At 38.2% G+C, this 27,930-nt stretch overlaps 1 protein-coding gene across 15 annotated transcripts in view; it reads left to right on the forward strand.

Moving 5' to 3' along the window:
* Window positions 1–27,930, forward strand: part of EMCN (endomucin) — a 121,529-nt gene that overhangs the window by 47,235 nt on the left and 46,364 nt on the right. For 4 of the 15 annotated variants that reach the window (XM_070262194.1, XM_070262193.1, XM_070262195.1 and 1 more), the window contains exons 4-7: window positions 3,681–3,809; window positions 7,399–7,506; window positions 18,020–18,058; window positions 26,930–27,016. In XM_070262194.1, the coding sequence (XP_070118295.1) occupies window positions 3,681–3,809; window positions 7,399–7,506; window positions 18,020–18,058; window positions 26,930–27,016 (363 nt within the window). The remainder of the gene's footprint in view (window positions 1–3,680; window positions 3,810–7,398; window positions 7,507–18,019; window positions 18,059–26,929; window positions 27,017–27,930) is intronic. The other 11 variants (XM_070262199.1, XM_070262198.1, XM_070262200.1 and 8 more) reach the window with 3 other exon arrangements.

Here is a 27,930-nt window from a genome sequence, read left to right on the forward strand (position 1 = left end):
ACAGGGTTTGCATTCAATCTGCAGATTAAATTGTGAAGTCTTGCCATTTTAATAATCTTAAATCTTCTAATCCATGAATACGGGATGCCCTTTGTATTTATTTAGGTCTGCTTTAATTTCCTTTGATAATGTTTATAGTTTTCAGTGCAGAAGACTTGGATTTTTTTATTCAATTCATTCTAATTTATTCATTTTCATGCTGTTGTAAATGGAACAATTCTCTTAATTTTTTTGGATTGTTCATTGCTACTGTACAGAAATAGTTTATTTTCACATATTGATATAGTATCCTGCCATCTTATTGAACCTCATTTGTTGGTTCTAATTTGTGTTGTGTGTGTGTGTGTTTCTTAGGATTTTCTTTATACAAGATTCATCTGCAAATAGAGATAGTTTTAATTCTTTGTTTCCAATCTGGATGCCTTTTATTTGATTTTTCTTGCCTATTTGCCCTGGCTAGAACCTCCAGTACAATACTGAATAGAAGTGGTAAAGGGAGCATCTTTGTCTTGTTCCTAATTATGGTGGAATGCTTTCAGTCTCTCACCATTAAATATCATGCTATTGTGGGTTTTTCATAGATGATCTTTATCAGGTTGAAGAAGTCCTCTTCTGTTACTAGTTTGTTGAGGGTTTTTATCATGCAAGTGTGTTGGATTTTGTCATATGCCTTTTCTCAATATATTGAGATTATTGTGTGATTTTTATCCCTTATTTTATTAATATGGTGTATGACATTAATTTCTGTATGTTGAACCAACCTTGCATTCCTCGGGTAAATCTCACTTGATCTTGGTGTATAATGCTTTTTAATGTTGCTGGATTTGGTTTGTATTATTTTGTTAAGAAGTTTTGTGTCTATATTCATAAGAGATATAAGTTTGTAGTTTTCTTGTGATATCTTTGTCTGATTTTGGTATCAGGTTCATACTAGCTTTACAGGATGAAGTGGGAAGTGTTCCCTTCTCTATGAATTTTTGGAAGAGTTTGTGAAGAAATTAATGGTAATTATTCTTTAAACGTTTGGTAGAATTTACCAGTGAAGCCATCTACTCCCAGGCTTTTCTTTATGAAAGTTTTTGATTACTAACTCAATCTCTTTGCTTATTGAAGGTCTATTCAGATATTCTATTTCTTCTTGACTCAGTTTGGGTAGTTGGTGATTTCCAAGGAATGTGTCCATTTCATCTAGGTTATCTAATTTGTTGGCATACAATTGTTCACAGCATTTCCTTAGACCCTTTTTATTTCTGTAAGGATAGTAGTAACATGTCCTCTTTCATTCATGATTTTAGTAATTTGCATCCTCTTTTTTTCTCTGTCAGTCTAACTAAAGATTTGTCAATTTTATTAATCTTTTCAAAGAACTAACTTTTTATTTTATTGATTTCTCTATTGCTTTTCTATTATCTATTTTATTTCTTTCCTCTCTAATCGTTATTATTTCTTTCCTTCAGCTTGCTTTGGGTTTAGTTCACTCTTCTTTTTCTAAATTCTTAAGTTGGCGTGGTAAGATATTGATTTGAGATCTTTCTTCTTTTTTAATATAGGTGCTGCTTTTGCTACATCCCATAAACTTTGGTATGTTTTGTTTCCATGTTCATTCATCTCAAAATGTTTTCTAATATCTCTTGTGACTTATTCCTTGATCCCTTGATTATTTAGGAGTATATTGTTTAATTTCTACATATTTATGAATTTCTTCCCATCATGTTTTAAAAAATTATTTTTTCCTCTTCAGTATATTTACTACCTATCACAAAGTTAACCCCTTTAAGCATCCAATTTTAAAATTAAATTAAATTACATTTAAAAAATAAATGGTATGGAGACTATTCTAAACTGTATCATAGATATCTTTGCCTTATTAGGCAGAGCATACTAAGCATGACTTGCAAGTACTTTGCAGTTTCTTCTGAGTACTATTTTTACAATAGTGCATTTGGCTCTCATTTTAGGTAATCTATTATCATGTTTAAAAGACTGTTTTAAAAATACTATTTAAATGTTATTATTTAAAGATGGAGAAACTGAGTTTCAGAGAGATTAAATGACAACAAAAAAAGGACAAAATTCGTAATAACAATTTAGAGTTTGAAACCTGGTCCTTTAGCTTCAAACTTTTCTCTCCACTTAACTAATTCATAATCAACTATTTCTTAATGAATTTGTGTTATTATTTTAATCTCAATTATTACATTTGGCTATTAAATAGTGAGCCCTTCAAGTATTAGCAAAACTTATATGGCATTTTTTTCTTCCTGCACAAAATGATCACCAAGTTCTGTAACTTTTGCATTTCTTTTCTATTTTTGGTATATGTCTTTGTTCTTTCCCTGCTTTCAAAGTATCCCTTTAGTGAGATTGCTGGTCTGCTATGGATGGTTATTTCTTTTAAGTTGCTCCTTTAAGTGGAAAACACATACACACAAAACAAACTTGTTAGAATTGTGTTTAGAAAAGAGTAAAAGTAAGTCCAGGGGAAAGGCCATTTTTGAGTATAGTGTAGGAACATTATCAGCATATGAATTTCACAATAACAGTAGATCTTGTTATTTCTGCCTACTCTGACACTCTTCATCTTACTTTTAGTGTGGATATGCAAGGTTACCATTGTGAGACCCTCGTTATTAAGTTAAGCAATTATTAATCAGCAGAGACATTTCCCTATAAAATCTCATGAGAAATCTGAAATACCAATATACCAAACAATAGAAGTTGAACTGCTCAGCTTGAGGCAGTGTTGGGGTGGTGTGTGTGTGGACAGAGTGGACTTCTACCTGTTTCTCTGACCATGAAGCCTAGTCTGTGAGGCACCCCACTGAGCCCTTAGAGTATCAGCAGAGGAGCTAAAAATTCCTGAAACAATGGTATTGTCATGTTGATTTAAATTCCATTCACAGTAAAATATAACATCAGTGTACATTCTATGACAAGAAAACAAACAAAGCAATTCTTTTTCACCCACCGCCTGACCTGGGAGCCACTTGATTGGTGCTTGTGAACTCTGGTTTTCAAAAGGGGAGCTCAAATGGTCCAGAAGCTTTTAAAATCCCAATGAGCACTGTTGCTAATTATGCACTGATACCTAAGAACTTGTGAGCAAGTAGGTCTGAGACAATAAAGGAGAAGCCCCTACCAATATTTGGTCTGACTCCAAAAAACACTGCTAAATAGATTCTAAGGAAGTGGAAAGTCAACATCTGTTTGTTAATGAAGTCTCTAAGAAAGAGCAGAGAGATTGAAAAAGAATTCCAAATTAACAGGCCTCTCTGAGGTCACCAAACTATCCCAACCCACTTGATTTCTGCAGTATATATGCAAACAGCCACCCTAAATATAGGTATAACTTTATTCCTAGCCTGGGATCAGTCCCACATTCCTATATGAACCTACCTTGATAAACTGAGTTAGCTCGTGGATAGGTCTGCAGACACCTACGCATCTTGTTGACCATGGCTACGCAGCAGGGAGCTCGGTAATCTGCTCTGGCTCATTTTCTCTGGGGTTATACCCAGGTCCTGGTTGGTTTTGCAGGAGGGAGAGGATTGATAAACATGCAGTTCCAAGGGGTCCTTAATTCCTAACTTAACCAACCATCTAAATAATATGGGGGAAAAAGGAAATATAGAATTCATATAGAAATAAAACTCTCTCCTCTTCTTGTCTCCCACTGAAAGCTGTAGTCCTGCTGTACCTACATTCCTCCACCTCCACCATTTGTTCTCTTCAGAATATTTGGGTCTTCCTTATAGCCTGCTTCCGTTATCTGAGTTCTTCTTCCTCGGGAGTGACAGACTGGAGGAAAGGTAGTCTTAAGTTCTCCTAGAATTGTTCAAGTGTTTGGCCTGTGCTCTTTCACATCTTTTTTTTTCTCTTGGGCTTAGCATCTAAACTTCTTTACATCCTGGGAGGAGATCAGAAAAATCTGGGCAAAACCTTAACAAGTTTCCAGGGGCTGGCCCCACGTCCTAGTGGTTAAGTTTGTTACACTCCACTTTGGTGGCCCAAGCATGGTTCCCGGGGGTGGACGTACACCACTTGTTGGTGGCCATGCTGTGGCGGCAACCCATATACAAGATAGAGGAGGATTGGCACAGATGTTAGCTCAGGGCAAATCTTCCTCAAGCAAAAAAAGGAAGCTTGGCAACAGATATTACCTCAGGGTGAATCTTTCTCAGCAAAACACCAACCCCGCCCCCCCAAAGAAAAAAACCTTAAGAACTTTCTTTCCAGTCTTTGCCACTGCCGACACATCTCCCCAGGACTATTTGTAGAAACACTTAGGCTCCTCGCAATATTTCTATGAGTAGCTCTTTAATATTATGCCAGAAGTCACTTAATTTAATTGTTTGTCCCAGACTACCCCGAGTATGTCACGGGTAAAGAATTTCTATGCATCTTAAGTCCATAAAATGATCCCTGAGAATGGAGGTCCTTGGGCAATTGCTTTAGAAAATACCACCCTCCTAGGGTTTTACAAAGCACAGTAACATTTTTCTAAAATCTTAGTAATCCTAACACAAAGACATCCGTTTGACTTTTTAAAAAATCTATGCAGCTCCAAATAATTTGACTATGCAAATGTGTTTTTTAAACATAAAACCGAATAACATACCACAGTGCCAGTGTTCTTAGCTTATGTTTTAGTAAATGCTAACTTTGTCAAAAAATCGCTTACCCCATAGTCTATTTCTGAAGACAGAGTGACCAGACCAGAAGCTTTTGCTCTGTGTGTTAGATCAAGCCATAGTGCAATTGAAATCATTTCATTCCAAAAGAACAAATGTGCTTAATCCCCTTCCTTGAACAGTTCAGCTCCAGAAGCCCTCTGTCTCAAATCAACCTTTTGTAAACATGCCTTAAATTCCTGATATAATTAATGTCCACATTTATTGCTTCCTCCCAAAATATTCAAAATGATTCTCACTTTAATAATTCCAAGACAACTATAAAACAGCCCCTCTGCCTCATATGCATTCTGCTCAATTCTAGCCAATGGGCCTCACTCGAGGATTTGGTTGGAGTCAAGATCTCTTCTCTGCACTTTCGCTCTGTATGGATGCTGCTCTCTCCAGCACCTCTTGTGTTAGATTCTCCCTATTCCAAGTAAAATATGGTTTAAAATTTCTTCATATTTTGTCCTTCATTCATTCCACCTATGCCAAAATTCTGAGACTTAAAAGGACATGAATTTCAAAAACACAAGTTGATGTTGCAATTTAAATATTATTTCTCAAGCAAAATACTGTTTGTGTCAAACCTAATACATATATTATTACCTAGACTTGCAGTGTAATTTGTGGCTTTAGACCAAAGCAGATACATAGTGTTATCTGGGGGAAAATGGCCAGACAGAAAAACCAAAAGAGCAAATCATATAAGTTTAAAGAGAGGCTTTAAGATTGGTTTCATTTTTGTTTGAGGTGTCAATCACTTCCAGGCAGGAGTCCAGAATCTACTGTGTGTAAACCCAAAGTGCAATCAGGAAAATTTTCCAAACATGATGTCAATACAAGACTAGGATTCTTATATCTTAATAAACGTCCATCACCCATTTTCTTCTCTCCTGAGACTAAGATTTGAAACATTTCAGTATACTAATGAAATTGGAAAATTTGTGGCTGTGGCAGCATTAGTATTCGCATCTTTCATCCTATTCATTTTAGGTCCACCATGTATATTTAAATATATTTTGATTACCTTTAAAACATTCAAGATTCCTTCCATTACCTAACTAACACTGTGTAGTAGATCATCTGTCCTGAATTGACTGCAGGCTCTAATTCTACTCTCATTTGTGAAGTATATTTCACATTATTAATAGGCAATTCTCTAAGCAAAATCTGAGGCATTGTATCCCCAGTGTTTCCATTATTCTGCTCTTCTCTTTGTATTTTTCTGACCTGGAAGCTCCCCACATCTTTCTTAGCCATATATTCTCTTTTCCATCACCAAGACTGTTGGAGCCTACTCTATACTGAGGGATCTTTAGGCCATCAGGATAGCTCTTTCATGGTTTCCAATTTTAGCTCAGCAGAAAAATTCTTCTCTAAAGATTTTCTGATGTTTTCCAAGCATATGTTCTTGAAGTTCCAGTGAGAAGCAAAATCTTTACCCCTACACATTTCTCCATCCTCGAGTGTTGAGATTCTGCACCATAGGTGAACTTTCGTACTTCTATGTTATCACAAACATCAATTTCTTCTTTCCTGCTACAGTAAGATATTTCTTTATTTCGTCAAGTAACTCCCTCTCAATACTTCAAAATGCCTCTGAAGTTTGTGTTCATTCCCACTCTTTCCTTCTCAAATGTGGTGTTAATGCTGTAGCCTATATTTGAATCTATATTATATATTTTTTGCATACCAATTCCTGAGGGTTTTTTTTGCCTGAAGACATATTTACTTCTATCTATGAGATCTTCTTGCAAACTGTCAACTTCTCCAGCATGAATCTCTCAACTTCACTAAGAATTTGCATTACATGATAGATGCTTGCTGCCATAGAATGGAAGCTGATTGGCGCTTCTGAAAGACACTAGCAACTCAGGCTTCCAGCCTACTTTGTGATAGGAATCTATTAAACTGACTTGTCCCCATCCCCAGCTAATAAGGTATCTAGTTAACACTAAGCATGCAGTAACTGGCCTACCTGTCTTTTCTTTGCTAATTCAATGTTTGCCATGCTGAACTTTGAAAAGACTGAAGGGCATTTATCATTTTGTTTTTATAATATTTGTGCAAATATGGATTGTTTCAATTAGTCATATTCCAATGTTATTTTTGAAAGCTCAGCTTATATTTCCTTTGTTGTTAATCTTCGTGGGTTTTTTTTTTCAAAAAATGAACTAAGTATAATTAATAGTTTATTCTACGTACTTCCTGTTATCCCGCTCCTGCTGGCTGTTCCACCTACGTGAAAATTCTTTCCCTGGCAGCATAGGAACCATGGCATCATCTTCAACTACTACCCCTTCTTTACCACTCCCTTTCTGGGGTAGCTGAGTGACTAATTTTTGCATCAGAAAAGCTTGGATTCAGATCCTGGCTCTCTCCTGTTAAAGTTTTGTGACTGTGGCGAAATTATTTAACTCTTGTGAGTCTTATATGTAAAAATTATGATCATAATTATTACTTAATTTATAAGATTACTGTTATAAGCAAATGAAATAACCTATAGCAGGCATATAGGAGAGTCTGCTGTCCTTCCATTTTCTTTAATGTAATTAAGTGGATCAACAAAAGTAGACATCAAACTGCTGGATTTCTAAATCTTGATCAGAAGATTTTCAATAACTAGTCTTCAAGTTGTAACTGATGTTATTATTAATAGTAATGAAACTATCTAGTGATTGGTTACATTCCTAATGGCTGTGCATTCTTTTTACATAATTAGAAGCCACAACCAGTGTCACGAAGGGGGAGTTCATCACTACAAATACAACAGTTACAAGTCTTCCAGTTTCTGATGCTGTTTCAACATTACAAAGTTCCCACAACAAGAGTAAGTATAAGAATTTGTGCTGAAATGTATGTATGGGAAACTAGCGTGTTGGAGAGAATTTGACTCAGAATGTTTTTCAACCCGCAGCTACCAAAGAACCATGCCCCACCTATATTCTCTCCTAGACTCCACCAAGTGGGACAATCACTTGACAACTTTGCTTTGTACGCTGATACTCTGTCCCTTCATAGCACAAATGGGTGGGCACCAAGGAAGATCAATTCAAGGTTAAGCCTATGATGCTGCCTGGCACAAAAGGTGAGCTTGGCCAACCAATTAGACAACTTTGATGAAATGAGAAAATTCTTAGAAAGAAAGAAATTTCCAAAACTAACTCAAGAAGAGAGGAAGTCTGAAAAGACCAAGAACAAAGACATTGCATTAGAAATGTAAAATGATCCCATGAAGAAATCTCCAAGAAGGATGGCTTCAATTGTGAATTCAATAAAATATTTTCAAAAGAAGTAATATCAATTCTTCTCAAACCCTTTCAGAAAGTAGAGGAGGAGGCAACACTGCACAGGTAATTATCTGAGGCCAGTATTATTCTGAGAGAAAAGCTAGAAAAGAATGAAAAGAAAAAACAAGTAAAGAAAACTGCAGACCAATATCATTCATGAGCATAGATGCAAATAGCCTTAAGAAAATATTAGCAAACCAAATTTAGAAACATATAAAAGGGATAGAAAACATGAACAAATGGGATTTATCCAGGAATGCAAGTTTGGTTTAACATATAAAAATCAAGTAATGTCATACACCATATTAGTAGAATCAGTAGATGCAGAGAGAGCACTTAACAAAATTTAAAATCCACTCATAAATAAGACTTTCAATGAACTAGAAATAAAATGTAACTTCCTGAAACTGATAAAAGACATCTATAAAAAAGCATACAGCAAACATCATATTTAATAATGAAACACTTCATGCTTTTCTCTTAAGATTTGGAACACAGGAAAGATGTCCATTTTTACCATTTCTGTTCAAAATTATAACCAAAGGTTTTAGATAGTGCAATAAGATGGTAGCTAGATGGCAAGATAGGTGGACAGGCAGACATATCCATTTATCTAGATTGGGAAAAAGTAAAACAGTTTTTCTTAGCAGACTACACCATCTGTGTAGAAAATCCAAAGAATCGCTAAGAAAATTACTAGAACTAATAAAGAGTATTTCATATTACAGGTTACAAGATATACAAAAATGAATCATATTTCTATATGTTAGCAATGACAATCCAAAAATAAAATTTGAAAATTAATGCCTTTCACAATAGCATCAGAAAGAATAAAATATAAATTTAACAATAGAAGTGCAAGATTTTTACAGTGACTACAAAACATTTCTATGAGAAATTAAATACCTAAATAAATGGAGAGATGTTACATATTCATGGATTGAAAGACTCAATATTTTAAGATGGCAGTTCTTCCCATGTTGATAAATAATTGATTAATCTAGTCAATGCAAACCTTATCAGAATCATAGCAAGATTCTTTTTAGAAATTTATATGCTGATCCTAAAATGTATATGGAAGTAGAAAGGACATAGAAGAGTCAAAATGCTTTTGACAAAGAAGAACAAAGTTGGAGGACTTACACAACCCATTTTCAAAACTTATTCTAAAGCTATAGTAATAAAGACAGGGTGTCATTGACATAATGAATATTAATAGTAGCATTATTCATAATAGTCACACTGAAAACAATCCAAAATGTCCATGAACTGATGAAATGGAATATCTCATTGGATTTTCCATTTGGAATGAGTTTGGAATATTCCAAAACATGAGATATCCATACAATGGAATACTGCTCAATTTAAAGGAGCAAAATACTAATATATCCTGTAGCACTATAAACCTCAGAAACACATGCTCAGTGAAAGAAGCCTTTCACACAACACAACATATTCTATGATTCTGTTTACAGGAAATATTCAGAATGGATATTTTTATAGGGACAAAAAGCAGGTAAGTGTTTGCCTAAAGCTGGAGGTGGGACTGGGGATTGACTGCAAAAACCTCAAGCAATTTTTTGTGTTGATGAAAATGTTCCAAAACTGGATTATAGTGATGTTGCACAACTATAGATTTACTAAAAATTCTTGAGTTGTATACTTAAAATGACTACATTTAGTGTGAATTTCCTTATAAAGCTTTATTTAAAAACAAAGGAAAAGGTCTGGCCCAGTGGCGTAGTGGTTGGGTCTGTGTGCTCTGCTTCAGTGGCCAGAGGTTCGTGGTTTCAGACCCCGGGCATGGACCTACACACCACTCATCAAGCCATGCTGTGGCACCATCCCACATACAAAGAACAGAGGAAGATTGGCATGGATGTTAGCTCAGGGACAGTCTTCCTCACCAAAAAAAGAAGAAAGAAAGAAAAGAAGAAAAGAAAATGTTGAACAAGGCCAATTAAATTTCTTTTGTGGGTAATCTGAACTAGTAAACTCAAACAAACAAACAAAAAATGATTAGCTGTGGGAACTGAGGCAGCAAGATTTTAGTAAAGTGAGTCTGAGACAGTCATGGTGATCCCTGTGTATGCCTATGGCATAAGGAAGTAGATATTAAGAGTAAGTAGAGTTGATAGAGAAGAAGGGACAGAATATGTGGGGAGATGAGAGACCCTATGAACAAGATTAAGTTGTTCATGAGAGACAGAGAGAGGAGCAGGAACTATAGCTCCCCTGACTTGTGACAGCTTTCCAATTCCAGTCCACATGTATCTTCACAGAAAGCACTTCCCACAGCCTGGCTTCCATGATATGAAGTAATCTGTACTTCTAGTCAAAATATCCTGACTAGGAAAGTGAGTGATCTGCCATAACAGCCTTCTCAGATACTGTTCATTATAAGTAATGGATGCCTTTTGGCATGTCCACAGTCCTTAATAAGAAGCAGCTACGAATGATTCATAGTCTCCAAGTCTCTTCTTGGGAGACCTCTGAGGTAGGAAGAGATGGCGGGCAGGAACTGTGGATGTCCAAGACCCAGTCTTGTCCAGAAACACATCAGGAACTTTCATTTTCTCCATTTTTATTCTAATCATCTTAAGCGCAACATAAAGAAGGTTATATAGAAGGAGTCAAATTTCATATAATAATTGTAAACTAATAATTTTATTTAATGAGACGATCACAACATAGAGGAATTTGAAGAGTCATTTCCCCTTCATATGAATAATATTTCACTGTGGTAATTTTTTGGCTTCTGATGAGTAGAATCTACTTTGTAGGCACAGTAGGTCTGAAAGGTACCTTTAGCCAACTGAAACCCCATCCATCACATAACGTGATTGCCCTGAATACAAACAAGAATAAAAGTAAACATGCATCTGCAAAATGTGTAGCACTTGAAGATTAAGCTCAAATAATTTGCATTCTGCACTAACACCCACCCATTCAGTGACTGATGATGAAAATGTCATTGAGGGAGCGTGGTTTATTAAAGTTAGCACTTATGTAGAAGTGTGTGGTCAGCCCCATGAGTCACTTAAGACTTAATTTTACTTTGATTCATGCAGCAAAATGCCTTCTGCTTCTCAGTTTTGGGGACTATTGTATTTATTTAGCTTCTAAATACAGTTTAAAGTGGCTTTCTTCCAAGTAGTTTTAAAAAAATACACCCACAAAGCCATTTCTTGAAAAATGAAACACCCTGGAAAGCAGGATAATGAAATAAGGGTATTTACTGCTTCCCTTTGCATTTGCAGATTGATTAACCAGTTCTATACTAAGTCCTTTAGATATTTTGTTGTAAAACTCATTCCTTGGGCAGCCATCGCTCCCCAGATTTCTCTCGTTACCCAAGGTGTTTAGCATGGTCCCCACTTGATAGAATGAGCTTGCACACATTTCCCTTTGTGCATGATGGAACTAGGAGCCAGCCCAGATTCCTGGTGAGCAGAGCAATGCTCCCCTCCATCTCCATCCCTCACACATGGCAACATTCAGATTTAGTGGAGCCAACACAGAGCGACAGAAAGAGAACAAAACCATCTACTGGTAGGGGACGGTTGAACACTGAAGATTCATTCCCCCCTTACACATGTAGGCACTGGGTCCTCAGATGCCACTGTGGCATGTCATCTCAAGTGCAGACTGGCTTTAGAGTAGAGGACAGTTAGTGAAGTTTATTGCTTTACTCCCTAGAAAGGTGGAATGTAGATCAAAAAAGAAGCATGTCCTCAAAACATCTCTTTTTAATTGTTTCCCATTCTCTCAAAGTAGTATGTATTTCTCCTGTTTTACTCTTTTATTCTGCCTGCAGAAGACAAATTTCTAGAATCCTAGAATTTTTATGGTAGAAGTCCTCATGAATTTAGTGTTCTGATTTTATAGTTAAAGAAATGAGGCCATTTGGAATTAATCAATAAATTAATTTAGTCACTAAAAATCTTTTGGAGGGCATCTGCATGCCTGTCACACCTCCCAGCCTTTGGGAGTGGCCAGCATCCTCTGGTTCCATGGCTTGTAGATGCATCACTTTAATCCCTGCCTCTGTCTTCACATGTACCTCCTCTGTACCTCCTCTGATGCTGTCTTCTCTTCTCATAAAGACACTTGTATATAGGACCCATCCTATTCTAGAATGATCTCCTCTTGAGATCCTTAACTAATTATGACTGCAAAGATCCTTTTACCAATAAGGTCACATTCACAAGTTCCAGGTGCACATAACCTTTTCATGGGGGAGGGTCACCATTTAACCCACTCCAGACCAAGTCCTGAATCTACCTTTACTGCACCTACATTCATCATCCATTCATCGTCATTGTCTATATGCAGGATTACTCCTCTGGGCACAGGGGTGTGGGTGGGGCGGCAGGGGGTGGATTCAAAGGAAATGTCAATCACAGGAGTCCCCACTCTCTAATATCGAAATTGTAAAGGGATTGAGTGCAAAACTCTGTTGTAAAACTACAAATTTTCTCTTCTTCCTGAGTTCCCTATTTCTGCTATTGGCTTAAAATGTGACTCTCCCTGAGTCTAGTCATCCAGGTTCCTATAGCCAGATTTGTAAGCAGGCGTGGTGCCCATTGTAAGAGATTAGTTCTACTGGAAGGAGAGACTATTGCTCTTTCTCTCTTTGGTGAATTCTCACTTGGCCAAGGAGAAAATGTGGAAGAACATTATAGGCAGAAGGCAAATAGCGATGGACAAAGTGCCGATACGTAATTCTACAAAGGCGGGCACTTGGATAAAAATACCTGTGAGGGTTTTGCCAAGCCACAGCTTCTGCTGCCACAGCATATACGATAGCAGACTTGAAATCTGAAGGGAAAATCTGGCTTTTGTTAGGCAGAAATAAATAACATTTATAAGTAATAAGTAGATTATTAAGTAGGAGTTAACATTTATATGTATTAAATAGTTTATCATACATTTTTCCTTTTTGCATCATTTATCCCAGTTTAATATGGACTTTACTTTTATACAAAAGGTATAAATAATTGTACAATAACCAAGTAGGCATTTTAAAAACGCTACTGACTGAACCTGAGAATGGCCTACGCCTAAGCCTGTGCTTTTTAAGGCACCACACCCTTCTGAAAATAAAAATTAGGCACTCCAGTCATGCCAAGAGGAAGTTAGCTTGTTGGTATGAATCATGATTCTGAAGTCAGATTGCTTAGGTTCAAATAATAGCACAACCATTTATTTGTACTATGCCTTTGGTAAACCACTTAACTTCTCTGTGCCTCAGTTTCCTCATCTGTAAAATAGTTATAAGATTATACCCTTACAGGATTCTTGTGAAGATTAAATGAGATAAAACATATAAAGCTTAAAACAGTGTCTGGCAAGTAAACACAATAAATGTTAGCTATTATTTTTTAATAATAATACTTATAAAAGCCAGGCAATGTTGGTATTTATGATATCAGTTTCACAAATAAGGAAACAAGTTCAGAAAGACTAAATAACTTGGCTAAGCTTAAATTGAAAGGATGAAATTCAAACACTGTTTTTCCTGCCCCAAACTCCATAAACTCTTGACTATACCACACTTGTTCTTGATACAACTATTCCAAAAAAGTATTTAAAGATATTGGAAAACAACTAGCTTTTAATTGGGTGTATCATATGCTTAGCCATCCTTGGTGGTCTAGTGGTTAAGATCTGGAGCTCTCACTGCCACAGCGTGGGTTCCTTTCCTGGTCAGGGAACCACACTGCCTGTCTGTCAGTTGTCATACTGTGGTGGTTGCGTGTGGCTGTGATGCTGAAAGCTCTGCCACCAGGATTTCAAACACCAGCAGGTCACCCATGGTGGACAGGTTTCAGTGGAGCTTTCAGACTAAGACAGACTAAGAAAGAGGACCTGGCCACTCACCTCCAAAAAAATTTGCCATGAAAACCCCAACAATAGCATCAGAGCATTGTCTGATGTGGTACTGGAAGGTGAGGGGTTTGCACTGCCATCCACAGGGTCACTAGGAGTTGGAACTGACTCCACAGTACTAGCAACAAAAATCACATGCTTGACAAGTCGATATTCAATGATTCTAACACAAGACAGTGACCAGCATGCTGAATAACCCTGGGATTCTAACCAGAGGGGCTCTCTCCCTGTTGCCCATCGTGCCGGGTTTCCTCTTGACTGCGTGGGTTTTTCTCATCCTGCCCTCCTCATTTGTGTGGTCCTTGTTTCTTCTTCCCCTTTTTCTCCCTCCAATTGCTTATTCAAATTCCTCCCATCCATCAAGAACCTCTACAGGATTTACCTCAGTATTTCCCACAGCTTAATGAGTCTTGCCAGATATGCGTACCATCTGCCCTGTTATTTATTTAGAAGTTTCTTTAAATTGAGGCACTTTTTATTCTTAAATTTGTTTGAAAAGGAAACCATCATAAATGAAAGACTTGTTTCACTTGGCGTAGATAAACAGGAACTGTAAAACCACTACAGTAAACAAAATAAAATTAAATTCTAGCTAGATTTTATGGTTTGCCAAGGCTTTGAGTTTGAAGTTTGCTCATTCTTGTTTAAAAAATAGATCAAGATAAGCACATAGTAGGTATTAATTATATATTTGCATCAAACTGAAATTTTGAAACTTCCTCATTGGAATAATCAAACTGAAAGAAAGCTGAAAAGAAAATAACTTTCTCCTTGGGTGTTTCAATCTTACTTAATGCCACTGTCCAGTACTGCCCTATAGAATCTCTCTCAGAATCCTCTGCATCCTGTCCTTTGGAAAACATTAATTTGTCTGGTTGCTAAGCCTCATTATTTCTTTTGTGAATTGCACCATTTGTCTGTGCCGCTCATTTAGGAACTTAATCATAACGTATGATATTGAATTAGTTTGTATCATTTCATGTGGGCAGATACAAGAAGAATCCTCAGGATAACAAAGTGTTAGTCACAAGTCACAGTTTAGCCAAACCAGAAATAATCTTACATACAATGACTCACTGTGTATGGGACAACTTGAATTGGTCATAATAAATTATTTTAAAGCAAATCAGTGAAAGATTATATGTGGGAAGGGCTGTATATATTCCTTCTCCTGGACTTGTTAATGATTTGTTCTGTGTGTAACTATATACATCCATCCATATATACAACTAAATATAGCTAGAAACACAATATCCTTTGTAAGATAAGAATATTTAGCAAAGTTATTTTTTGTATAGTTGTTTAAGCTTTCTTTTTTAGAAGCTAACTGTTTGAGTAAAGTTTAGCTTTGGATTAATGTGGATTAAAGTTTAGCAATTTAGAAGTCCGTTTGCATTTCATAAGACTTCCATTTCACATTATAAAATCAAATTCAACAAACAGATTTTGAATTGCCAACCACTGTGACTAAGGTTTTGGTCTTTACTAAACATCTAAGTTTGAGAACAGGTTAACGGAAGTGCACTACGCTCATCTGCTATTTGACCTTACTCACTTCCTCTATAGATTAGAGCTTGGACTTTTCTCAAAACACATATGTATTATGAAAGTTATAGGTGAAAACCAGGAATAGTTGCCAATGTCTTCACATTTCTTTAAGTCCCACAATTTTAACCATATTCTGTAGCATTCACCTCTCTTTTAGCTTTTATATCTGCAGAACTGAATCCAAATTTGTAAGTGGTATGCCATATGAGAACACTTTATTATAGCCAAAATAATATCTCTTTGATTTCAGGGAAAAAGCATATGTTCTAGTACTGATTATATATTTAAGATTTGCAGTATTTTGTCCTCAGAATAACAATATATTCATTTATATATAAAAAGCCTGGACCTCTTAGGAGTCAAGATAAGGGTTTTGAATTGGTATATGTTATATTTTTTTTAAGATTCAGCTACATCTTAAGACATAGTTATTTTTGTTTTATATGATATGTCCGTCTAAAATTATTATGCATTTTTGAAGACTGAGAAAAATGCAAATATAGTCAGAAGGTTTCATCTGACGTGAGTTTAAAATTTTTTCCTTCTCAGTGAAGTCTATCAGCAAGAAAGGTCATGACCTGATATTAAAAACAAGGGAAACAAAGGATTTTAATTTTCTTTGTATTCTAATCCTCTAGCAGCTGATAAATATTTTAACTGCATCTTCCAAATACAGCATTATGGCATGTTCAAAAGTATTTTCACTAGTTATCAAAAGTAGGGCTTAATTACATAAGCTTTCCATTCGGAACAATACAGTGGAAGGAAAAGCTGTCTATTTTAGTAAAAGAAGATGGACATTAGAACCAACAGACCTAAATTAAAATCGTGACCCCCCTCTTGAGAAAGTAGTTTCACTTCTCTTAGCTAATATTTGCAGATGAACAAAATGGGAATAATAATATCTCTCTGGTAGACATCAGCAAATAATATATGGAACCGATCATGCGTTGTTTTAAAAACGGTAGCTATCATTATCCAGCTAGCAATTTTAAATAGAGCATTCGTTTTCCCTTAACAATTGAACTCAGGTAGGTAGAATTAGTCTCATTTGTTAGTATCATTATTTTCTATTCTCATTCGTTTATTCCATGTGTTTTTACTGGAGACCTATTTTGCCACCTCCCAGCGGTGGGCCCTGAAATGGTGGCTCTGAGTAAAACAAGAGGTCCCTCTCCTCACAGGGCTCACATTCTGATGTCAAAAAAAAAATTTTTAAATAAAGCAAATGTCACTGTAGTAATAAAAGTACTGTTGAGCAAATGAAGCAGGATGGTGGGCTAGTGGGAAGGGATATGAGGAGACAGCTTTACCTAAGGTGGTTGCAAAGACTTCTGTGAGTGGTGACATCTGAGCAGAGTCCCGAAAGGGAGAAGGAGCGGATGTAAGCCTGCGAGGACCACGCGAGGCACAGGAAGAGCAGCAGGGAAGCCTGAGGCAGGAAGGGCCGACAGGGTGAAACGGGCTGAAGGGTTGGAGATGAACTGAGGAGCATGTAAAGACTTACCAGCCATAGTAAGGAGAAGAATGGGGAGCCATTGGGGCAGCCAAGTTTAAATTCAGACAGATTTCTCTAGGTGGCCACTGCAGATTCTGAGGGGAAAGATACGGGTGCTAGATGAACTGTAGCCTATTAAACGGTGAGAAGACATATTTGGAATATATTTTGAAGCTGGAGCTGATGGGGGCGAGAAAAAGAGGAGAAGCAAGAGAGGCCACTACTTTTTGGCTTGTGCACCTGGGGGACAATTGACCCACGAAGGTCCAGGAAGGGGCAGAGTTGAGGATGCCAGTCAAGAGCCCTGCCTGGGCATGTTAAATTTGAGATGCTGACGGACAGTCAAGTGAAGATACAAAAGAGGCAAACATGTTTTTAAACTATCATTATTGGGCTTCTATTTGTTTCAAAATTATTTTCTATATTTTTCACGTAGCAAATCTTGCTCGTGGGCATATACTCAAAGTTGCTGAAGTGATCTTTGATTATAATTCTCTCAAGTGATTTTACTTGTAGAAAGCTCATCTAGACTATATTTTCTTTAAAAGAATTCCCTATGTTTTAAAGACATCTGTCTGGGACTTTCTAAATCCTCCTCCTCAGGAGAAGCATGATATTTTAGTAGGAATATGACACACGGCAGTGCCACTCATGAGGCACATACCAAAGGCCTGGAGTTGTCTGTGTTATCTTGGTGTATTCAAGATGTAAGCCTGTACCAGGTTCTCTAAAGCAGGATTCAATAAGCTGGGGGTCACAGGCAAATCCAGCCCCTGTCTGTTTTTCTGAATGAAGTTTCATTGGAACACGGTCAAACCTATTCATCAGGTACTGTGTATGGCTGCATACACACTACACTGGCAATGTTGAGTGGTCCCTACAGAGCCTTATGGCCCACGAAGCCTAAAATATTTACTACTTGGCCTTTAAAAAACGTTAGCTGACCTCTGTTCTAAAGTTTCTTCTGATCATGCAGCCTCATGATTTCATGATTTGAGGAAAAGTGCATCAGAAATGAGCTAAGATCTATATCCATTTACCACCTGAAACAATTCTAAGAACAGACCTAATATTCAACATTTAATTTTAGTGATTTGCTTTTCTTTCCTTTACAGCTGAGAATCAGAATTCAACCAAAACAACAGAAAGAACAGGTAAGTTAATTTTGTTTCCTCTGAAAATATTCATGGGTAAAATCCCAAGAATGAGACAAAGTAGATCAATCAGTTTGAAGGCAGAGTGAAATAGTGCAGAGGAAAATGTTACATGGCAACTGAAATGTTTAGGAGATCTTGAGTTAAAAACAACGCAGACCAGGAGAATGTCTAGTGTAATAACTGCAGTAGTCATGTAGGTAGAGAGTGATGAGTCATAGGGGGCTTCAGAGAACCTTATGTTAAGATCAGAGGTGGGGGAGACTGTTTTCCCCTTTAGCTGTGGATATGGTTTACACTGGGTGGGGAAAGCAGTTCAGAAAGACAAGGAAAGTGTTCATGGAAGAAGTGACCTTCCAGGGTCGGATTATTCTGCTCACTCGTTTCTCTAGCTTGGAGTTCAGCACAAATGAGGATATGGGAAAGACCCACTAAAAAGTGACGAAGGGCTATTTATTCCCTACAGTTATGTGTAGACATTTTGTGGCCATTACAACAATTGTAAGCAATGATGGAATTCACTTTTCTTTAGCCTTATCATTTTCCCACAGACAGGCAGAGCTGATAACTTGTCCTTGAAAATGAACCTCTTGATTTCTTTGATAAGAGACCTCAGCTCTGAAAAAAAGTGGACCAACATGCCTCAGTGTACTGGGAAAGAAATAAACCATTTGCCCTTAATTTTCTCGAAAATACAACTGCATTAGTCAGGATTCTCCAGAGAAACAGAAAAATAGGATGGAGATATACATGTATACACATATGTAAATCTCTAAAGAGATTTGCTATAAGGAGTTGGCTCATACTTTATGGAGGCTGAGAAGTCCCAAGATCTGCACTTGGCAAGCTGGAGGCCTGGAGACCTGGGGCAGCGGATGGTGCTGTTCCAGTCCAAGTCCAAAGGCCTGAGACTCGGAGGAGCCAGCGGTGTAAGCAACAGTCTGGGAAGCAGCAAGCTCAAGACCCAGGAAAAGCCAGGATTTCAGTTTAAGTCCAAAAGAAGGGAAAGACCAATGACCCAGCTCAAGGCAGTTGGGCAGGAGGAGTTCCTTTTTACTTGACGGAGGATCAGGCTTTTGGTTCTATTCAAGCCTTCAACTGACTGGATGAAAGCCACCCATAGTGGGGAGGGCAGTCTCCTTTCCTCAGTCTACTGACTCAAACGTTCATCTTACCACTGTCACAGACACACCCGGAATAATACTTGACCAAATATCTGGGCACCTTCATGAGCAAGGCAAATTGACACATAAAATTAATCATCACAACAGCAGTCCCATAGTGACCAGCACAACCTGTGAAAGATCTCAATGTACCATCTTCTTTAATGTCCTTAACTATGTTTCAAAGCCTCGCTTGCATCATTCCACCTTTGATGGAAAATCAGCAGCCAGAACAGACATTACTAGTTCTGTCAAAACTGCCCACGGGCCTTTGGAACGGAGGACGCTCCGTCCTGACGTATTTAGTGTGCTCCACACTCTGTGTGATGCCTGGGGACCAGTCGCTGATCTATAGGAATTCATATAAAGTGAAGCATGAATCATTCTATACAGAGAGTTGCTTAACTGAGTTTTCTAACTTTTAATGACAGAATCTTGACACTATTGTTCAATTAGGATTCACTCAAGCTACAAATACACCTGTAGCAAAGCAATAACCAGAGTTTTTTTTTTAACTTGGGAATTCTATGATGTTTAAAAGATTAGTTGAGAATAAAAGAACTCACTTTTGGAATGGGAAAAATATCAATATTTATGTGGTAGGGCCTGGCATAAACCTCCACTTAGGAAGCTGTATAAATTCTGGGTATACTAAGAGGTATGTCCTCCTGTCAGAGATCTGCTGAGTCTTTGAGAAGCTCTCTGCTCTGTTCTTACACCTCTCAGTCTACACAGAAAAATCCTAAAAACTCACAGTCTCAGCACCGAGCTTAGGAAGCGTCACGTTTCCATGGTGCTGCTCAGGAGACGGGCTCCTCCACTGAACACTACGATGTGCTTGATTTAGTGTGTTGGGACCCATTCCCTCTGTCTCCTCATATGTATCTGCATGGTTTGGGACCTGTTGAAGGAAGGCGGTGTTCAACTTGTCTTGACGGGAGTAATACCTTCTTGACTGGGACCTGGATTGAAATAGATTATATTTCAAAACAAGGTATATATTCAAAACAAGAGGAATGTACTTATAACTCATTCCTACTGATATGCAGCAGCTTAGGCAGCATAGGGTCTTGGTTGACAGCAGAATCCAAAACCTGAATTCAAATCCTGGCTCTGCTGCCTACTTGCTGTATGACCTTGGGAAAATTACTTAATCTCTCTGGGCTTCCGTTTACACTTTTTATAATGCAAATATTAATAAAACAATAATTGACTGAGTTCATATTTGTAAAACACTTAGAACAATGCCTGGCACATAGTGTCCTACAAGGGCTTGAAAATAAAATCCTTTTTAGTATTTTCATGTCTGTATTTTAGATGACTTACACTCACATTCTCAGAAAGCATATGGCATATTGAAAAGTTTCTTAATGTTTTCAGGTCATACTATTCAAATTGTGAATTTGAGGTAAGATGATGTATCTGTCTTGGGGGAAGTGTTAGAACATTCTAAACCTTTCAGAATCCTGAGAACACATTTCATTGATCTCATTGATAATGATGCCGTTAACAAGTAAGATGAACTCAACTCACTTAAAATATGTTGATTACATGACTTAATGGAAAGGAAACGGAAAGGATTTTGAGTCATACTTGGCTTATGTCTTAGCTTTTTCGCTTATTGTCAGATGTATTACCTTATCTCTCTAAGCCACGGTATCTCTCATCTTTAAACACAGAATTAAATATGCTTAAGAACAAGGTGAAGTAGCACATATGGAAGTGACGTAGCACAGTGCCTCATTCATTCTTTGTATATTGTATGTAATTTTATGGAAATTAATAACTATTATACTCAAATCACAAAAGAAAAATACATCGTTCTTCTTCAACATATATTTCAACAGAGTTACCTAAAGTAAAAAATCGCCATTCACCGTTATTACTGGGTTAGGATGCTGTCACCTCAGGTTAGTCACATTGATGGCCCAAAGCAAAGTGAAGGGAATTTGAGACAAAGCTTTTTTTTTTGCATTGCTTTAAGAGTACAACTAGGTCAGAAGGGTAAGGTCTGATGAGAGCAGAAATTAATTTTCATCATGTAAAGACACAGAAGTTCCCCTTTGATATTGTGCCCGTTAAGCAGATGGAGTGTGCTGTTATGGGTGAAAGTACATACTAGCTCGACAGAGGCTGGATTAAAACGAACCGTGGCAAGAATCTAAAATCTTGAAGCCAGAAGAAACTTCAGGGATCATATCAGCACGTTGCCTCCCAACACAGAATGGCACCAACCGTACTCATGGCGTTTACAGTCTGTGCCACTTAGGTGCCACTCACTGATCTAAGAGTCCATCTTCCGCTCTGACGGTGAAAGCCTAGAGTAGGGGACACTGGGCTTCCTTTGCCTGAGAGTCAGGATGCTCAGAGTCAGTTCCCATGGGCATGCTGGCAACTGTATGGATGCCTCGTATTACCTCTTACAAGGCGCTGCTTGTTTCTTCCATTTGCGTTTGTCCTGATTTCCAATTTCTATTTCATTCATCTTATGGTATATATCAAGGTGTAAGTTCCTCAAATCCATTTGGTTAGGAGTTCGTTTATAAGTAAAATTCCATAAACAATAGCATAGTCTCTCTTATTTTGCTCCTGGACGCACTGTTTGCCTTATTCTTTACCTCTTGCTTCATGTCTGTCAGCTTGGGTGTGCGTCTCGCCTCCCCGTTAAGCCCCTGAATGCAACACCTGCCTCTGTGCTCTGCGCTACTTCCTTCGACAGCTACTGTCGACCCAGAGTAGGTGTCTATTTTTTCTATTATTGCAGAAAACGTGAAAAAATTAATGAAACAATGATTTTAAATACGTACCAGTCCTACTATTAAGATAAAAATGATCATCTTACTAATTTACTTTGTCTTTAACAGTAGTCACTTCTGCTGCCAAAACGTTTGTTTATCCATTCCACAAAGACTTACGGACCCTGCTTCCAAAGCTGCTCCAGCGTTTGGGAGACACAGTGAGCAAAATACAGACCCTTGCCCTCGAGGATCTTATATTCCGGTAGTGGAGACGAACTATGATCGAGAAACACGCTAACTACATGACATAGCAAGTTAGAAGGTGACAAGTGCGATGAGAGCACATGCAGAGCCATGTAGGAGGGAGGGGTCACGAGTGCTGGGGACTTGGGGACCAGTTCGCAGTGTTGAAAAACTAGTCAAGGTGAGCCGCTCTGAAGAGATTTGAGTAAATATGAGAAGAAGGTGAGCCACCACGGGTGTAGGGGGAGAGCATCCAAGCAGAGCCAGAACTGGACGAGCCGCCGGGGGTGTTTCAGACATGCGCCGAGTCCGTGGGCGGGGAGGCAGGGACTGGCCCGGCGGATGACCTAGGGTTTGGTGGGCTATTGCAAGGACTTTGGCTTTTTCTGTAAGTGGAATGGAGAAGCACTGGCGGTTTTGAGCAGAGGGGTGATATGATCTGATTCATGTTTTATAAGTATAACTCTGTGAGCTCAGGAGAGACTGTCAGCTGAAGCAAGGTTACCTTTTACAAATTTTCCAGGAGTGAGATGATGGTAGCTTGGACCGGGATGGTCACAGGTAGGTGGCACGAAATATCTAAATTCTGATATATTTTGGAGGTGCAGCCAGTAGATCTTCCTGATGATCGCATGTGGAGTACCATAGAAAAAGATGAGTCAAAAATAGCTCTGACGTCTTTGGCCTGGTCAGTTGGAACGAGTGACTGCCATCAGCCAGGATGGGAAGGCTTCAGAGAAAGCAGTTCAAGCTTGGACATGCTGAGTTTTAGATTTTTATTATTTGCCAGTAGGGAATCTAAATTTATGAATCTGGAGTTTAGGAAGGATTCCTGGGCTAGAAGTATAATTTGGGTGATCAGGCACTGACATTGTATTTAAACGTTGAAATTAAGTGAGATCACCAAAGAAATTAATGCAGTTAAAGATGAGGAGTGAGGAGCAAGAACTAAGTCTTGGGGCCCTCCAAGATTGTGAGTCAGAAAGAAGATGAGGAACCAGCCAAGGAGACCAAGAAGAATAAGCCATAAGGTAGGAGAAAAACCAACAGAGTATGCTCTACTGGAAGCCACGTGAGGAACATGTGTTAAGGAGGAGTGAATGATTTATTGTGTCAACATCTGAAAAGGTTTTCTTTTTCTTTTTTTTAAATGTGTGCTTTTTTGGTGAGGAAGATTGGCCCTTAGCTAACACCTGTTGCCAATTTTCCTCTTTTTTCTTTTTTTTCTTCCCCAAAGCCCCAGTACATAGTTGTATACCCTAGGTATAAGTCCCTCTAGCTCTTCCATGTGGGACGCCACCACAGCATGGCCTGGGGAGCAGTGTGTAGGTCTGAGCCCAGGATCAAAACTGGCAAACCCCAGGCTGGCAAAGCAGTGTGTGCAAGCTTAACCACTCAAACACAGGGCCGGCCCCTGTGAAGTTCTTTTTTAAAATGGGACATGAATCCATCAAATTGCAATTAGAGACCAGTTCCAATTATTTATAAATAATGGAAAACAATTAATAGTCATTCAATTCAATTGAGTTTTAGCCCCTCAGACACATATTAAATGTCCGTGTATCAAAAAGAAGTGTAGGCAACACAAGGGAATAAAAATAATTTTATAAGAACACATAGTTTCACTTTCTTTCTCATACTAGCATGTTTTATCCTCTACTGTCTCTCACATTTATCTCCCATTTATGTCCATGTATTCTCTCCCTTCCCCCAAGGAAGGTTCTAGAAAGCCATCAGAGACTCTGAACACATGTCCTCAGAGGAGTCTCTGGCTCCCAGGAACAGGCCTGCTTTCACATCCTTGCCAGGCTCAGTCATTGGCTGGGAGCATCCCGGGGGAGGCATCAGCCCAAAAGCAGTGATGCAGTGCAGACAGCAGGCGGGGAAGGTGCTCAGTTATGCTGTCTGTAGTTGAAGGACTGTAGGCGCATTCTCGTGGCCACCGCAGGAGCCCTGGAAAATCGATAAGGTCTTCTGTCTTTAAAACTCCAAATGATTTATCAAATAATTAGTTTACAGCAAGGGCCAAATATGTACCACTGTCAGATGCCAACGGGGTAAATTTGGGTACATATTATTACAGCAGACTAGGTTCTGAGGGTCTCTGCCTCAAACAGCCTGCTCCAGGTTCTGGCCTGAAGTTTGCAAACTGCATTTAAATCAAGACACAACATATCCACAATCACTACAGTCACCGAAAGTCAGGGTCCAGGAGCAAACCTCTGTCATCTAAGAGCACCAAATACTCCAGCATTTCCAGCTCCTGCCCAGAGCAAAGAAGCATCTGAAACATGGAGATGTCTGAAGAGTCTATTTCATGTATTTTTACACTTGGAATTTTTGAGAAAATTAGACAAATTGGTTAAAGGGTACAACTCTTTAAGGGCCTAATCACAATATAATAATGGAATATTATTATCAAATAATGTAACATATTAATATAATATAACATGGCATATTATGTTACAATTTTATAATAGTATACATAATATAAGCATATTAGTATTAGGTACTCTTCTAAGCAATTTGAATTTGTTTTTACTCATCTAATTTTCACAATAATACTATGATGTAGAACTATTATGATCATCATTTGTAGATGTGGAAACTCAGACACAGAGGTTAGGTGACTTGCCCAACGCCCCACAGCAAACAAGTGCTTAGAGCCTGATTTGAACCCATGTACTCTGTCTTCAGAATCATGCTCTTAACTACTTGCCTGTACCTCTCTTGCACCTCCTCTGCCAATGCTGCTTTACTAGTAACGAAGGGCAATAGTCTCAACAAAACCAAGAGATCGTCAGCTCTGAACACACCGTGTTCTTCCGTGTTAGTTGCAGAAGGAATCGTATTAGGTTCACGTCCACTAATTCAGCCAAGAACCATAATTTCGTCAATACGATTATGCTAATTGGCAGGTTTTCTCTAATTGTGGGTCATATTTTCTTTTAAATACAAAAAAAAAAAAAAAATACCAGAAGGAATTACATGTAGTAGAGGTAAATTGAGTGTGTGTACTGGATTCAGAAGTAATTAATTAACTGAAGGTTGCAGTTAAAAGAAAAAAAACCCAAAAATTTTAAAGTCTCCGTTCAAGGAGTCAATAAATCCTTCTCTGAAGAAGGGTTAGCTCTCCTGCCTGCCTATGGATCATTAGCAGTAGCAGTTGGCACTGGGCAGTAAACAAGTTTGACGTAGGAAAGCTTGAAGTTTCATCTGAAGAAGATCTATTCTGCTCAGAACTGTAGCTGCCCCTTAGCCTGCCTATGAGAAGGTAAGAAGGTAGGATGTGGAGTCTTGACAATGCTCCCGTGGGAAATCCCACATGGATTAGTGCCATTTGTTATTTAATCAGCCATCTTGTTCTCTACCAACACAATCAAAAGAGCATTCATCCTCACTAAAACACTTGACACTGGAAAAAGCAACTAAAAGTACCAAGGTTTCAGCCAGTTCTCACTCTGATTTAATATTCCTTTTTCTGCCTGCTTAGTGCACTAGCCTGACATTTTTCTTTGTTCTTCTGGGCATATATCTGGCTTCCTCCCACAGATCTCTTGCATGGCAAGAACGGTACAGACTCTAAACATTATCTTCCCCCACAGATGTCAAAAATGTATGAGTGTGCAGTGCGTGCTGGGCTGTGGGTGGCAAAGAGGGAAAGATCCCAGGCGGTCATAGGCAGTATCAGTTTCTTTGATGCAGTTATAAAGACCTCAGTATGCCCACGGGGGCCATAATGATAAGAGATGCTGTTGGTTCAGGCAAGCAGTCGCTACATTCCACTGCACATCCACAGTGGCCAGAGTTCCCCGTGGGGCACACCAGGAAGCTGCGATTCAGCAGAGAGAGAGAAGGCAAATGGGTGTGATAAAAAGAGATCAATTTTCCTACAAGGGACACAGAATGCTTTTTCAAACAATTTTCCAAATACAAATTATATTTTATCCCAAATTCACAAGAATAAATGCTTTAAGCTTATAAAACGTTTAATTGGTTATATTTCCTTGAAACTTGTGGATTTTGAATAGGACATTTTTATTCCTAATTTTTTGTTGCAGTCTTTCTGACTGAAGATGGAAAATTTTAACTTAAGCAAACAAATAATCATAAAAATAAATTTTCTTTGGAAGAAAACAGCATGCACAGTGGTGGAAATGCAGCCAAGCAGCAGTTACTCTAGAAAAGGCACCCGGGGGTAAACAACTGCTGAGTTTGAAAGATGAAGATGAAGGAATCTTCTTTGATTTTTCCCCCTGTCCTTCTAACCGAAGTCTACATTGCAATCTTTCACTTCAAGCACTAAGAAACACTATAAAATCTGAATTCCCGTGCATTTATGTCCATTTTAAGTATTTTCAAGGGAAAAAATCACTATCACCCAAGTTATAGTATCTGAAATGTGAATAATGCTTTTGTATAGATTTGCATCCCACAAGAATGTCGTGCAGTAGATGATAAAGACTGTAGCCCTGGATAAGAGACTTACTCAAGTTTATTTGGCCAGTTCTTAAAGATGTAATACTGATATCTGGGTTTTGTGATTCTAACTGTAATCATTTTTACAGGACATATAGATGAACATATGATTTAGTGTACAATTGTATGTATTCTGTTATTCAACAGTAAACAGATCTTCACAAATGCAAATTGCTTGAATCTGCAAAGAAATCCAGTAAGAAGAGTTAATGCTATGGTCTGACTCTGGATTTGTGGTTTTCCTACAGGTAACACTCTACCACCAGATACATCACCTTCTAAAACCAGTAAATTACCCTCAATAACAATGCCAGAAAACGTCTCACAGTCTCAGGGTATAACTTCTGTGTGTATGAGGGGAAACTTGCTTTGCTTGGGCCCTCCTCAAGAAAACCTTCCCAATCTTTTTTGTTACAATAACTTTATTGAGGTATAATTGATATCCAAAAAACCTGCACATCCACAGTCAAGGGAAGGCACAAAGAAACTTCCAAGGTGCTGAATTTGTCTGTCCCCTCGATTGTGGTGATGGTGTCACAGTCTGTGCAAGCGTCCAGACTTGTCAGTCTGCGTGCATCCACACCCCACCAATCCTGAGACAGGAAACAGAGCTCTTCCATATGGTGGAGAAAGGAGAGTCTCTTCAACAAATGGTGCTGGAAAACTGGACAGCCACATGCAAAAAAATGAAAGTAGACCATTATCTTACACCATGCACAAAAATCAACTCAAAATGCATTAAAGACTTGAATGTAAGACCCAAAACCATGAAACTTCTAGAAGAAAACATAGGCAGTATGCTCTTTGACATTGGTCTGAGCAGCATATTTTCAAGTCCCATGTCCAAGAGAAACAAAAGAAAAAATGAACAAATGGGAGTACATCAAATTAAAAAGCTTCTGCACAGCAAAGGAAACCATCAACAAAACGAAAAGACAACCTAACAATTGGGAGAAGATATTTGCAAACCGTATATCAGATAAGGGGTTACTATCCAAAATATACAAAGGACTCATGCAGCTCAACAAGAGAAAAACCAACAACACAATTAGAAAATGGGCAAACGATCTGAACAGAGATTTCTCCAAAGAAGATATATGGATGGCCAAAAGGCATATGAAAACATGCTCAACATCATTAGCTATCAGGGAAATGCAAATCAAAACTACAATGAGGTATCACCTCACTCTGGTCAGAATGGCTATAATTAACAAGACAGGAAACAACAAATGTTGGAGAGGGTATGGAG

The sequence above is a fragment of the Equus caballus genome, chromosome 3 (assembly GCF_041296265.1).
Source record: "Equus caballus isolate H_3958 breed thoroughbred chromosome 3, TB-T2T, whole genome shotgun sequence".
Taxonomy (NCBI): Eukaryota; Metazoa; Chordata; class Mammalia; order Perissodactyla; family Equidae; genus Equus; species Equus caballus.